The following is a 15,622-nucleotide window of genomic DNA, read 5'->3' on the forward strand; positions in this document are numbered from 1 at the left end:
CAGGTGAACACACACACACACACGTGAACACACACCACACACAGATGAACACCCCCCCACACACTCAAGTGAACACACACCCCCACACACACATAGGTGACCACACCACCACACACACAAGTGAACACACACCACCACCCCACACACACAGGTGAACACACACCACACACACGTGAACCCCCCCCCCATACACACTGCAGGTAAACACCCCCCACACACACAGGTGAGCACACCCCACCCCACACACACACAGGCGAACACACCCCACCCCACACACACACAGGCGAACACACCCCACCCCACACACACACACAGGTGAACACACACACAGGTGAACACACACCTTCAAGTTAATGATGTTGACCTCTATTGCTCTGTGTGGTTAACTGTGGTTGAGGCTGGCATGCCCCACATGGACAAAAGTCAAGAATAAAAGCGCTTGCAACCATTTCATTGGGAGACGCAACTCAATAAAACCCGGGGCGTTATGTCGGCTGCCCTGGAGGTGTGGTGACTGTCAAAGCGAGGGAAAAATCTTTAACCAGGAAGAGGCACAACTGTGTGGGTGTAGTGGCCAATAAAACAAGGCAAACAGCTGAATCAGAGTTCATTTTGCACCATCACAAATATCTACCATTGAATAAAACAGGACAAGATTAATAAATAAGTCATTTATTTTGTTTAAAGATTATACTGTAGATTGATCAGCTATTCATAATGACAAGTGGAATTGTTAAATACTGTACACAGCATAGCCTACTGTGCTCCCAGTGCATTCACTTTCACCACAGCAGAGAACGGCAGCTATTTTCTTGATGGGGGGGCTATTCTTCATTGGATTTCATTATTTCTAATAATAAGACCTTGGGAACGGGTTAAGATGAAATAATATCAGTGTAAAATGTAAACAATTTTCAGACGCAAAGTAAAAAGAACGTTGCCTTAGCAAAGGTTTTTTTCCCATTCGCCAGAAGAGAGAGAGGGGGGGGGGTGGGGGGTACAATTTTTTTTTTACCGTTTTGACTATAGCACTAGTCCGGTTTCCAAATTGAACACCATGTTTTATACCTGGGATTACTTTGATGCCTTTGCTACATTTACTATATCATCCTGATGGCTGTTGACTCATCTATAACAATAAAATACATATAATTTCCTGGCTTGCCAGCAGCCAAAGTCTCCTGGGCCACACCCACTGCAATCATGTCAGACAGGAATGCATGTGCAGAACAGGAAAGTCTGTGTCAGGCAGGTAAGCCCCACACCGTCTGCGTAATACCTCTATGTTATCAGGTGAGCCTGACATCTCTTGTCATCTACAATCGGTAATTGTAGACAAGAGAATCCTATGTTAAAAGTCACTCCGTGTATTCATCTGACACGTTACTAATTGACCCCGTGAAGTAGAGGTTTTAATTACAAAGCTCTTCTGTGTTAAAAAAATATATATTTTGGCCAGTTATTGTGTCCTCTTAAAGGAACACGCCAACATTACCATCTTCTTCAGAGAGAGACAAGAAGATAGATACCAGTTTCCTCTCTGTGCGTTCAGTAGAAAAGCTATCTGGCTGCATGTTAGCCTAGCTTAGCACAATGAATGGAAGCGGACATGACCGGTTAGCCTAGGCATTGTCCAACTAACACCTCCTGAAGGCTAACCAGTCATGTCCGCTTCCATTCATTGTGCTAAGCTAGGCTAACATGCAGCCAGATAGCACAGAGAGGAAACCGGTATCTATCTTCTAAGCTAATTTCCCAAAATGTTGGCATGTTCTTTTAAGGATTATTTGACATTCTAGTTGGGCACTAATTAATCGATGTGTGTGTGTGTGGGAAGTATTGATTATAATATCATGGGAGGTAGTACTTGAGGCAAATTAGTTTCAAGCAGCGACTCACAGCTTGACAAACGACGAGCTCCGCTAACTCTGACACGATTCAATAAGAACAGCATACATTCACATGTTCAACCGGCCTTTTTTCTGTGCAACAAAACATATGGACACGGACAGAAAGTAAATATAAGTGTGCACTTTAGAACATTGTACTCAAAAGCAGGTGCTGCAAACAGGCAGAGCACAGTAACAAATATTGTTAATCTATATTTCTACTAATGGTAGAAAGTCATTCTATACAGTATCGCCAAGGGAAGGACACTTTCTCATCATCGCTTGCACACACGCACACACACGCACACACACACACACGCAAGTACACCGATATAAGCTGCACGAGACATTCCACTGGAAACATGCATACTGCAGTGCATAGCGATCAATAATCCACGTCCTGCACTAGTACAAAACGTACATGTCATGTGGGAAACACACACAAAAAAAACTCGCCGAACACGTAGTGGCCTGAGTAAGACTGGAACTTCATCAAGGTGGGAAACTACATCGATCTGACATGCATTAAAAAAAAGCATCCATGCTGCTGCCGTGGGAACTACAGTTGGGATTTGCATGTTTGCATCCTTCATTCCAACAAAGAAATTGGCCTCAAATTTTTACTTCATAGATACAGGATTGCTTTACTGACCTTTTGTCCCTTGTGAGACACAAAAGCATTGTTTAGAAAAAAAAATAGAAAAAAAAAAAAACATCTTCAACCTACCAGACACAAAACACTGAGAACATGGGGTTCAAGTCCAGCTTGTACCCTTTAACTGCACAACTATATCCTGAAAAACAGTACAATATTGAATAATAAAATCATATAAAAAAATAATCACTCTCTACATTGTCAAATATTACCCACAATCTATAGTCAGAGACACATCATTCAGGTAGAGCATCTCTCTGTTGTGATAGCCAGTCCAACATTTCCAGTAACTGCGTATAATAGGTGACATACCCTTTGTTTTCAGAATACATAAGGTGTATTTATTTTTTGTATTAAAGTGTTTTAAAGCAGCAAATAAGTATTTGAGGGGCATGAGTGCTCCACCTTATCGCCCAGTGGTTGTTGCTCATCTACACTTGAGTCCTCCAGCAACTATAATGTTAGAGATCAAACTAAATCCACGTGTGCTTTCCTCCTGGTCTGGCCATCCCAGTCTGAGTCCAATGCCTGTACACTGCGGCCCGCGGGCCTGTCCATGTCCCGGAGGAACTTCTCAACGTAAGGTTTGTCAAGGTAAGCAGGCCGCTGGGGAAGCAGAAAGTAGTGTGTGGTGCTGGCCTTCCTGCCGTTCTCCATAACGGGCAGGATGCAAGGCGAACCCTCGCTGTTCTGTCTCTGCAAGCCCCGGCAACTCACGTACTTGGGATCTGGGGCGAAGCTTTGGGTGGGGGGCATCACACCGTTGATGTACATGGGGAGGCTTTTGGGACTTGGGGTACGGGAGCCGCCTCTAGATAAAGGGTCCCTGGGGGGCACCTTGGGGGGCTTGTCTTCATCGCTGTAAGCTCCAGATGAGACCTCTGCTGACCAGCGGCGGTAGTCTACCATCTTGACGGGCCGTGGGGGGATGGGGGGCGGCACGTCTGGCTTATCTGGGCCGTGGACGTGTCGGTGGTGGCAGGACAGGCGTGTGGGTTTGTTGAAGGAACCAGCGGGGCCCGAATGAGAGCGCCGCAGCTTCCTCTGAGCCCTCTCGTGTTGTCTCTGGCAAACCACCACTGGAGGCTCAGGTGGCTCTGGTGGCTGCTGTTCAGGTGGTTCCCTCACTTCCTGCTGCTGCTGCTGGAGCTGTTGTTGTTGTTGTTGTTGTTGTTGTTGTGGCTGCTGCCTGTGGTGCTTCCCGGTTGGACCCTCAAAGTAGGCATAATTAATCTGCCCACAGCCCCTGAAGCTCCGTCGGCTGGGGACTCCGTAGCGAAAAGGAGAGGGTTTGGGATACTGCTCAGGCACCAGGCATCGGCTGTCGTCCGAACTGGTGAAAAATTCCACCTCGTTGTCCATGGCCTGTTCTGGGGAGAGGTCTGTCCGCACGGGGAGGGGAGGTAGAGGCTTGGAACATCTGCCTGGCGTCTGAGGGGGACTGCTGCGCTCGTATACAGACAGCCTCTGGAATGGAGGGACCACCTGGTCATCATCAGCAGGGCTCGGGGTTGACGGCTCTGCACTTGATGACAGGGAGAGATGGGTGGGCCTGGATTTCTTAGGGGGTAATCTCTGTGCACTGGGGCTGTGTTTCTGTCCTGTTGATGCAGGGAGGGAGAGAGGGAGATTTCATTTGTTAAAAGCTAACCATGGTGTAACATTTAAACTTCATTGTACGTTGTATCTCTCTGGAGAAGACGATAAGCTAATTTCCCAAAATGTTTGTTGTGTTCTTTTAAGGATTACTTGACGTTTTGAGAGAGAGAGAGAGAGAGAGATTTCATTAGTTAAAACAAGCTAACCATCTTGTACCGGATCTCCTCTCTGGTAAACAAGAATACCCTGAAGACTCTAGCAGGAGCACTCAATCAAGGGTACTACGACTATGCTTGCACCTCATGGTACCAAAGCACCTCAAAGACGCTAAAATCAAAATTACAAACATCACAAAACAAACTGGTCAGACTACTGCTTGACCTTACTCCTAGAACCCACCTCACCCCTGCCCACTTTGACAACCTAGGATGGCTTAGAGTAGACGACAGAGTACAGCAACTTGCAATGGGCCTGGTCTACAAGATACACTACACGACTAAGGTACCCATGTACATGTCAAAATACTTCCCAAAGGTCAGTAAATACCATGACCACAACACCAGAGGGAGCTCCACAGATCATGTTAAACCCAGATTCAGTTCAAACAAGGGACTAAACACGTTTCACAATTATGCCACATCAATGTGGAACGCCCTACCCACAGCTGTAAAGGAATGTGAATCACTACCCACTTTTAAAACCACTCTCAAGGAGCACCTATGGGAGACTGCAATTCAAAACTGGCCCCTGTAAATGTCCTAACCAAACCCCCTCCAATGTACAGTAAATGTCCTAACCCAATAATACACAAGACCCTCTTCTTCATCGATAATCCAATGTACAGTTACCCCACCCCGCCTACCCATCCCGCCCCCACCCACCCACCCAACCACCTCCAATGTACAGTCCCCCCCCCACCCCACCCACCCAACCTCCTCCAATGTACAGTTTCTTCGTCAAATGTATATACTCTCTTTTTTAGACTCTTTGTATCACAAACAGTACTGTATTTGTAAATCTGGTATGTCATAAATGTATAGATGTAGCAGTACTGTCTATCTGTATGTCATGTATGTCGTATATGTTATGATGAATTGAAAATGGGGGACCCTGATGTAAACAAGACGAACGTCTTTCTCTGGTCTGCATCCCCTTAACAATTGTGTGTATTGAGCTGTACTGTATGGTACCCATTCTGCAATCTGTTAATACAATTTTCAATCAATCAATCAATCAATCAATCAATCAACCATGGTGTAACATTTAAACTTCATTGTATCCTGCACAATAAAGGTCTCTAATACTTAACCCAGGTTTCAAGAGGGTGTTATTAGATGGTCGCCATGTTCATTTAAGTTATGTTGTGTTATGAGGTCAACAAGTACTATAATTGGTTACAATCTTGCACATTTTTGTTAATCATTCCCAAGGACAAATTTAGAGCAAGCCAGCGCAGAGTTGTCTATCTTTCTGGTTGGAGAAACTGAAAAGCCATCCACTAAAGAATATTTAGCAGTTGGCTCAAAAAGTATAATTATTGGTCTTCGCTTCAAGCATGACCGTAGGTCAGCAGACACATGGACTGTGGGTACAGGTGTATGAGTGACAGATCATAGAGCCAATGGATCCTTACTTACTCTCATAACTTAGAGATGGTGCAGGTAACACCTGTTGCTGGACACGATAGCTGTAATCCATGTGTGCCGGATCCATACTGAAGTACAAACTGTGAAAGGGGAAACAAAATATCTCACATTAATATTAGTTTCAACAATCATTTCAGTCTTGCAGTCTATTATTATTCTAATTAGTGTATATACCTGACCACATCGTGCACAGTTGTACAGCCCTGGCCTATTCCTATTTTATAATTATATTCTATTCTATTGTGCTTCTATGTTAATTTAGTTTATTATATCCATTTTATTTTTACCTTTTTATTTTTTATAAAATGTTGCACCAAAAAACAACCAAATCAAATTCCTTGTATGTGAAAACTACTGATTCTGATTTCCATGAAATCTTGGCCGAGTGCCAGTTTGGTAAACCATAGACTAAGAATGTTGTGCAGAATTCAAAGCATCCTGCCATCTCTACTAATGGCATGCTGGCTCATGGTAGCATTTGGGCAGCACTCACTTGTGCAGGTCATGGGGATAGGTCCATGAGGGTTTGGATCCAGCCATGCTGTGACAGTAGTTGCCCCGCAAAAAGGGGCTTTCTGCGGGTAAACAGATCTCCTGGACAGTCAGGCCCGCTGTGGACATGCTCCAGGCACAATCGGGTCGCATTAAAGCCAGGAAACACTTGGATCGCCCCGGCTGGCTACTTCTGGTGCACCTGTAACACAGCCAAGAAACAAACGCATGAATGACAGCGAAAGAGGACTGGGAGCAGAAGCCAGCGATGAAGAAACACAAACAAATTGTCATAATTTCACTCACTGAAAAATCACACTTGAAATTTTTTAATAAAAAGCCTGTAATCGGGCACACCCACAGGTTTTTATTTTATTTCGCATTGTAAATAAAATGTCCTTTGTGTGTACATCGTGTCCCATATGTTACTTTATAATAATAATAATAATAATAATAATGATAATAATAATAATAATAATAATAATAATAATAATAATAATAATAATAATAATAATAATAATAATAATAATAATAATAATAATAATAATAATAATAATAATTATTATTATTATTATTATTATTATTATTATTAATAATAATAAATTGGATTTGAAGAGAGAAGCGCCTTTCTCAGACTCAAGGACACTGTACAAGGAGAGAGAAGCTATATAAAAGAAAGGGTAAATAAAAATGTATGTTTATATTAGATTTTTTTTATATACCGTGGGAAGGGGGAAACGCAATTTTATTTCTCTGTATGTCTTACACATTACGAGAAGCGACAATAAAGCTGACTTTGACTTTAAAACAGAAACACTGAATCAGAAATAAGCTTTAGAATTCTGAAATGGGGGGGGGGGGGGACTTGACAATGGATGCCAAAATACAGCCCTCCCCACTCCTCTCCTCTCCTCTCCTCTCCTCTCCTCTCCTCTCCTCTCCTCTCCTCTCCTCTCCTCTCCTCTCCTCTCCTCTCCTCTCCTCTCCTCTCCTCTCCTCTCCTCTCCTCTCCTCTCCTCTCCTCTCCTCAAAGAGTGGTGGCCTTGTGGTGCTTTGCTTTTCACCCAGAACATGGAGCAACATTCTCCTTGGCTGCTCTGATTGAGCAATGACAAAACCCTCAGCTTGACGGGACTAAAGAGATGTTTGCTCCCAGGTAAGGCCTGTGGACAGGCCACCATGTGTCATACTGACTGCTCCAGCCAAAAGTTGCTACAGACTAAATGTGTCATAGAACTAGACATCCCAACTTAAAAGACTAACCTCGACTACGCTTCCGAAAGAACTCCAGAACACATAAGCGATTTATTAAAAGAACTCGAGAGACTAGCCAACCTCTGTAGAGCAGAGCAGGATATCACTCAAGGCCCGGTGACTCTTCCTGTAACCAGATATATACCTGGTGTTGCAAGCACTTCTCATGTCAGATGACCTGGATGTTGGTGTCATGCCAAATGTGTGTCAGGGTTGAGTACACAATGTATCTGATATACAGAGGGAGGGGAATTAAGAATACACTGTTTTTACTATATACTGTCCTGGTAATGAAGAACTGACATTGGTGCCTACTTGATCATGTTTTCCACAAGTCCCATCTCTAATATTGTGTATAGAAGGTATATTTTCTTTGTACTGTGAGCTGGAATGGGTTTGGTGCTACAGAATATAAATTGAAGAAAGTCAAGTAAATATTTGCAATACTTTGTTTCCCCCATCATAATTCTATATTAGATGTCCAAAACTCTATAGCTTTCAATGGCCAGTAGTCATTGTGACATGATCACACTAGACAGTTCTCAAGATTCTAATCTCACAAAGCCTGAGATCAGACACGTGAAAGGGAAAGGAACTGAGCTTGTATGAATAATCCTGGTTCCAATACATCCCACTTCAATACTCTAGATATACTTCTAATCCTTGACCATAGATTTCAAACAGTTGCGTGTGAAACGCAGTTAAAATGGTGTGCATCAATATTATGGTATTATGGCCATTATATGGTTCCGACTGCTGTAGACCTGGGTAACAGGTGCCCACAGACAACGCATGTCCTCCTCTTCATAACGCAGGAGCGATGACGGAGAGAGGAACATGCCAGTCTCCTAGGAACGCATGGCTGCAGAGGGGTCAGCGCTGTGCGATGCCCAGACAGCTGGCGAGAAACAAAGCTCTGAAACAACAACCAGCTCAGGGACGTCAGCCGGAGCCAAACTGCCGAACAAGGCATCCAGTCCCTCTGCCCGGGCCCCAGGGCCGTCCATTCGGTTCGGTGGGGATAGGAAGGAACATGATCCTTGATAATGAACCCTGGGGGGGCTTGCGCTTCCTCTCGCAACAGGTGCAAAGACAGTTCATCCTGGCAGTTAACCATAGGAGCATTTACAGCCAACAGGATTAAACAAATTATGTGTACTAGTCATGGAGAGCATTAACCCTTTCAGTTATGCATTTGTAAGCGGCTCGTTTCAGACCAGTCATGGGGGTGTCTGGTCAGCTTAGATGGTGGGCTGGATATAGTCAGGCCCGACTTATCCACCGCACCACATGCATGATGGGACAGGATTCTCTGGCTATGTGATGTGAAAATACTGACTGAAAGCACAGTGCTGACTGCCGAGCATTATTGGGAGCTACTGATTGATTGATTGATTGATTGATTGATTGATTGATTGATTGATTGATTGAAAACTTTATTAACAGATTGCAGAATGGGTACAATACAGTACGGCTCAATACACACAATTGTTAAGGGGATGCAGATCAGAGAAAGACGTTTGTCTTGTTACATCAGGGTCCCCCATTTTCAATTCATAATGACATTAGGGGTTAAGCTCCACAGGGGTGGCACAAGAGCAGATCGCTTGCTATTGATACACTGGGCACACAAGCCTTGAGGGAAGAAGTTCACACCCCACTTACAGTATTGACACCCCTGCAGCGGTTTCCCGAGCAACCTTACCCGCTCTACCTGTGCGGCAAGCAAAAAACGCGCACACCCCCTCACTTTACCGGACTGAGATAATAATGGTTAAAAGCATTCGAGGCGGCAGGTGAGTCACACCACAACACACGCCTGCAAGTTGCCAAATAGCCTATAATATGAAATGATGAAATAGACGGGATATTTTCCAATCATCATTTACTCGATAGATCGTAAAACCATTGGTTACTGTTATGTTAACTTATAATGAATCAAAAGGGAATCAAACGCTTTAGTAAGCATTCTCTTTTGACATAAGAGCATAGTATGAGACAGCTAGGCATTATATCCCGGCTATAAATTATAAATAGAAATAAAGGCTATATGTTTCATAGGCTGCTTCTAATTGTGAGTCCTGTTCAGTGCATTTGAGTTAGGATATGAGAAGAGAACTGTGCTGCCAAATAGCCTATAACTCTATTCCCCTCCCAGTTTGAACTAAATACAACCATGCCCGATATTGGATAAAGTCCAAGTATAGGACTAATCTGGCTCAGATAAGAAATTACATCAATCGCCGTTCATGTTGCCTTGATAAAAAAAAAATTAAATAAAGACAAATAGATTAAGGATACATATATCACGGCATTTCAATTTTGTTTTCTCAACTCACCAAAATAAACTCGCTGCTTTCCCCCGTTGACAGACCCTAGAGAGTGAGTCCTCTTTCGAAAAGAAAATATAGTTCCCTTGGTTTTATATGATATGAAAGCCTCGATTGTCTGTGGCACTATATGCACTGGAGGGATACTGTAACTATTATGACACTTTTAGAGATAGCCTACTATTGTTGTGAGCGATGTTCTTTTAACCACACTACAAGACGCATTGGCTCCGCCTCACACACTTGCCATAATTATACCATAGCATATATCTGCAGAGCCACAGAGCCCAACGTCTGGGCGGGGCTTCGTGGCGTGGACATGGCTTGTGGCATGGACCTGGCTTTGCACTACTGCGCATGCGGATGAGGGGGGGGGGGGGGCTCTCTCGCTCGCTCTCGCTCGCGTGAATACCAAACCAAGCCGCATTTCTCGGAGACGCTCTCTGATTGGCCGAGGCCTGTTTCTACACTGGTTAAGCTTAGGCACTCTTCGAAGTTGGTTAAGGTTATAGTTTGTCTTAGAACGTGACGGCAAGTTCTTTCGACGGTTAAGCTTAGGCACTCTTTCGAAGTTGGTTAAGGTTAGAGTTTGTCTTAGAGCATGGCGATAGAACGCCAGGTAGTTTGCAGGCTGTTTGGCGTCCCCCCCCCCCTCATCCGCATGCGCAGTAGTGCAAAGCCAGGTCCATGCCACAAGCCACGTCCACGGCACGAAGCCCCGCCTCAAGCCACGTCCACGCCACGAAGCCCCGCCCAGACGTTGGGCTCTGTGGCTCTGCAGATATCCCCTACTCATTTATACAGCCATTTATTTCAATAGTATACAGCTGCAGCCCCGCAGAACCATACTTGGCTCCTCCCACTGCCACACTGTCAGGCCCCACACTGTCAGGCCCCACGCTTTCCGGCCCCTCTCTCCCAATGGCTGATTTGGGTCACGTGACCGTCACAGGCCCCCTCTCTCCCAATGGCTGATTTGGGTCACGTGACCGTCACAGGCACGCTCAGCAGCGCCACCCACCCAATGGCTGAATTGGAGTATTGCACTGTGCGGGATTGATTGATTGATTGATTGAAAACTTTATCTCAGACCCCACGCTTTCCGGCCCCTCTCTCCCAATGGCTGATTTGGGTCACGTGACCGTCACAGGCCCGCTCAGCAGCGTCACCCACCCAATGGCTGAATTGGAGTATTGCACTGTGCGGGATTGATTGATTGAAAACTTTATCTCAGACCCCACGCTTTTCGGCCCCTCTCTCCCAATGGCTGGGTCGCGTGAATATTAAAGGCAACCAACTTGTGTTCAGCTTTTCGTTCAGCGTTTCTCTGATTGGCCACACGGCCAATCAATCAATCCACTAGCACACGCCCTTGTGGCAAGAGAGACGCGGCAGGAGCGCTGGTCGAACCAGCGGTGTTCTGTTGTGTGACTGTACTACAGCGGTGTTCTGTTGTGTGACTGTACTAAACTCTTCCACCACATGACCGACATTTGACATACAGTACACCTCCTATCTATGTTGGGATTATGTTTGGTCATGACAAAACAATAAAAATCGCTACTGTTAGTAATGCTGCCACCACCCACTTCAATGACAGAGCTCTCATATTTGCGAATGCATAAACTATATCTTAAATTATGGCGATGTGTCTAATATGGCTGTCGCAAAGTCATTGATAAGCGACAGCCATATTAGACACATAGCCATAATTTAAGATATAGTTTATGCATTCGCAAAATATGAGAGCGCGCCGCTGTCATTGAAGGGCTTCCTACAACAGAGCACCGCCGCTGCTGCTGCTGAAGCTGTATCAAGCCGGCGGCGGCGCACGAAAGCCGGGGATAAACCACCGCGTCGCCCCGCTGGCGCTTCAGGCTCAGCAGCCTCCACGGGCGAAATAACATATAACGTTACAGTTCCACACTGATGTACAGTGAGTGTCTAATATGGCTGTCGCGAAGTCATGCCTCTCCCTCTGACAATATCATAATGATGTGTTTTCTATATTATATCCACAATCATTCATCTAAAAAATTGTATGGGCTTTGATTAAACATGTAACCTACACCTACTGTAACTTACTGTACCTCTGCTTCCTACAGCACAGCAGGTAATGACGTTAATCAATGGAACGCGAAACATAATAACGTTACGCTTTCTAGTTCAGCGCATTTCATAACTGTATGGGCTTTGTTTATACACGAGTGAATCTGGTAGTTGGTTGTTAAAAACGCGAAACATAATAACGTTACGCTTTCTAGTTCAGCGCATTTCATAACTGTATGGGCTTTGTTTATACACGAGTGAAACAGCAGCCCAACACAAGTGCGTTGGAACAGCAGCCCATGGTACACAAGTTGGTTGCCCGCGCTGCCGCTCGCTTGCGCTCCTTGGATTTCATTTGGGACGTGGGACGACTGCGCTTGCCTGCGCGTGGGGGCGCGGCCAATCAGAGAAAAGCAGAACACAAGTTGGTTGCCTTTAATATTCACGCGGCTGGGTCACGTGACCGCCACAGGCCCGCTCAGCAGCGCCACCCACCCAAAGGCTGAATTGGAGTATTGCACTGTGCGGGATTGATTGATTGATTGATTGAAAACTTTATTAACAGATTGCAGAATGGGTACAGTACAGTACAGCTCAGTGTAATAGTGTGTAATAGTGTGTAATAGTGTGTAATAGTGTGTAATAGTGTAATAGTGTGCTAGTGTAATAGTGTGCTAGTGTAATAGTGTAATAGTGTGTAATAGTGTAATAGTGTGTAATAGTGTGTAATAGTGTGCTAATGTAATAGTGTAATAGTGTAATAGTATGTAATAGTGTGTAATAGTGTAATAGTGTAATATTGTGTATTAGTGTAATAGTGTGCTAGTGTAATGGTGTAATAGTGTGTAATAGTGTGTAATAGTGTGCTAGTGTAATAGTGTAATAATGTGTAATAGTGTGTAATAGTGTAATAGTGTGCTAGTGTAATAGTGTAATAGTGTGTAATAGTGTGTAAAAGTGTGTAATAGTGTAATAGTGTGTAATAGTGTGCTAGAGTAATAGTGTGTAATAGTGTGTAATCGTGTAATAGTGTGTACTAGTGTGTAATAGTGTAATAGTGTGTAATAGTGTAATAGTGTAATAGTGTGTAATAGTGTGTAATAGTGTAATAGTGTGTAATAGTGTAATAGTGTAATAGTGTGTAATAGTGTGCTAGTGTAATAGTGTAATAGTGTTTAATAGTGTGTAATAGTGTGTAAAAGTGTGTAATAGTGTAATAGTGTGTAATAGTGTGCTAGTGTAATAGTGTGTAATAGTGTGTAATCGTGTAATAGTGTGTACTAGTGTGTAATAGTGTAATAGTGTGTAATAGTGTAATAGTGTAATAGTGTGTAATAGTGTGTAATAGTGTAATAGTGTAATAGTGTGTAATAGTGTAATAGTGTAATAGTGTGCTAGTGTAATAGTGTAATAGTGTTTAATAGTGTGTAATAGTGTAATAGTGTGTAATAGTGTGTAATAGTGTAATAGTGTGCTAGTGTGCTAGTGTAATAGATAGATAGATAGATAGAAACTTTATTGCCATTTCAACACTGTTGATTGGGATTTGTCTTGGTGCCACGTACAGTACAGACAATGTTAAAAACATACAATATAAAAACACAAGAATACAATATAAAAACACAAGAGTACAATCCCCACAATAAAGAGTTTTACACAAACAATTAAAAAGAAAAAATGCTACAGTACCTAAAATAAATTGATCAGTGTTCCAGTTTTAAAGTGCATATTGCCTTAAAGTGCATGTTGGCTGGTGCTAGCCCTTGTTGTGCAAAGTGCCTGTACATTTGTACTCGAGTTCAGGTGACGGACAGCCTCGGGATATGTGCTGTTTTTAAAACGGGATGTCCTGCACCTGAGACTTTGGAGTCTTCTGCCAGAGGGAAGGGGGTTAAAGAGGTCGTAAGCAGGGTGAGAAGGGTCCCTGATCACCTTTTCCCCTTTCCGCCGGATTTGTGTGGCATAAATGGAGGCCACAGAGGGGAGCTCACAGCCGATGATTTTTGACGCTGTGCGTACAGTTCGTTCTAAATGTCCCCTATCATGGACGGTGGTGTTTCCGTACCACACAGTCATTGAGAAGGTAAGGACACTCTCTACAGTGGCTCTATAAAAACTGAGCATCGCCTCCCTGGACACACCAAACTTCTTAAGCTGGCGCAGGGAGTGGAGCCTCTGGTGGGCTTTGCTAATTATGAGGCTGGTGTTAACTTCCCATTTTAAAGGGGGGGCAGGTGGCGCACGGAGATTACGTTCGTCACCAACACCGGGAGACACTAGGATTCGCCTGTTCGAATCCAGCTCCCGGCGTTGCTATCAGCTTGGCTGGCCTCTCACACTGATACAATTGGCTGTATCAGGGGGTGGGAAAGCTGAAGGGTGGGTCCTGGGCGTTGTGGACAGCGACCCCTACAGTTCGGTCGGGGCGCCTGCTCAGCGAGGGTTGGAACTGAGGAGAGATAGTGTGGCCTCCCACACGCTACACTCTCCCCGGTGAGAACCTGCGCGGCCAGGTTGGCCTGCCCCAGGCTGCACATGCGTCGGAGGAAAGCATGTGACAGTCTCCGGTCTCCCGGACCAACAGTAGGGGAAAAGTACGCAACAACCAGGAAGGGTGGGATGGGAGAAAAATCGGGAAAAAGGAGGGGAAGAAAGATAAAAAAAAAAAAAAAGAAAAAAAAACATCCCATTTTAAATGATCACATATGGTGATGCAGAGGAATTTGAAACTGTCCACCCTCTCCACCTGCTGGCCGTTTATGTACAGAGGAGGGTGGACTGCCTCCCCGCGCCGGAAGTCAACTATAATTTCCTTTGTCTTAGAGATGTTCAAAAGCAGGTCGTTCTCCTTGCACCATACAGCAAAGCTATCGACTTCAGCTCTATAGGCCGATTCATCCCTGTGTAATAGTGTAATAGTGTGCTAGTGTAATAGTGTAATAGTGTGCTAGTGTAATAGTGTAATATTGTAATAGTGTGTAATAGTGTAATAGTGTGTAATAGTGTAATAGTGTGCTAGTGTAATAGTGTAATAGTGTAATAGTGTGTAATAGTGTAATAGTGTGTAATAGTGTGTAATAGTGTGTAATAGTGTAATAGTGTGCTAGTGTAATAGTGTAATAGTGTGTAATAGTGTTATAGTCTAATAGTGTAATAGCACACTATTACACTATTACACTATTACACTAGCACACTATTACACTATTACACACTATTACACACTATTACACTATTACACACTATTACACACTATTACACTAGCACACTATTACACACTATTACACACTATTACACTATTACACTACATGGTACTACATGGTACTACAGGGCACTACAGGGTACTACATGGCACTACAGGGCACTACAGGGTACTACAGGGTACTACATGGCACTACAGGGTACTACAGGGTACTACATGGCACTACAGGGTACTACATGGTACTACATGGCACTACAGGGTACTACATGTCTGCTCTTTTGCAGCACCACAAACATGGGAACTCTCTAACTCTTCCCCCCCCCCCCCTCCCCCCCCCCCCCCCCCCTTCCCTCCCCCATCTCTCTGAGTGCCCGTCTCCTGGCGCTGACTAAGGTGATGGATGCCTCGGGGTCTTGGCCAAGATTGTAGTGACTGCTCTACATGCACCTCCGAGGCCTTGGATCAGTTATTTACCGTCGTCTGTCCGTGGTCCTGTCAACTGATTAACA

General features: G+C 44.3%; 1 protein-coding gene across 1 annotated transcript; it reads right to left on the reverse strand.

The window, feature by feature from the left end:
* Positions 1–1,677: 1,677 nt before the first annotated feature.
* On the reverse strand, positions 1,678–10,029 carry errfi1a (ERBB receptor feedback inhibitor 1a). Its single transcript, XM_084316893.1, has 4 exons — positions 9,875–10,029; positions 6,283–6,483; positions 5,781–5,869; positions 1,678–4,145 (listed from the first exon to the last, which is right to left on the reverse strand). Exons 2-4 carry the CDS (start codon positions 6,432–6,434, stop codon positions 3,013–3,015), a joined length of 1,374 nt encoding a protein of 457 aa, XP_084173019.1. The 5' UTR covers positions 6,435–6,483; positions 9,875–10,029; the 3' UTR covers positions 1,678–3,012.
* Positions 10,030–15,622: the final 5,593 nt, after the last annotated feature.

Source organism: Notolepis coatsorum (assembly GCF_963971535.1).
Source record: "Notolepis coatsorum genome assembly, chromosome: 6".
Classification (NCBI taxonomy): domain Eukaryota; kingdom Metazoa; phylum Chordata; class Actinopteri; order Aulopiformes; family Paralepididae; genus Notolepis; species Notolepis coatsorum.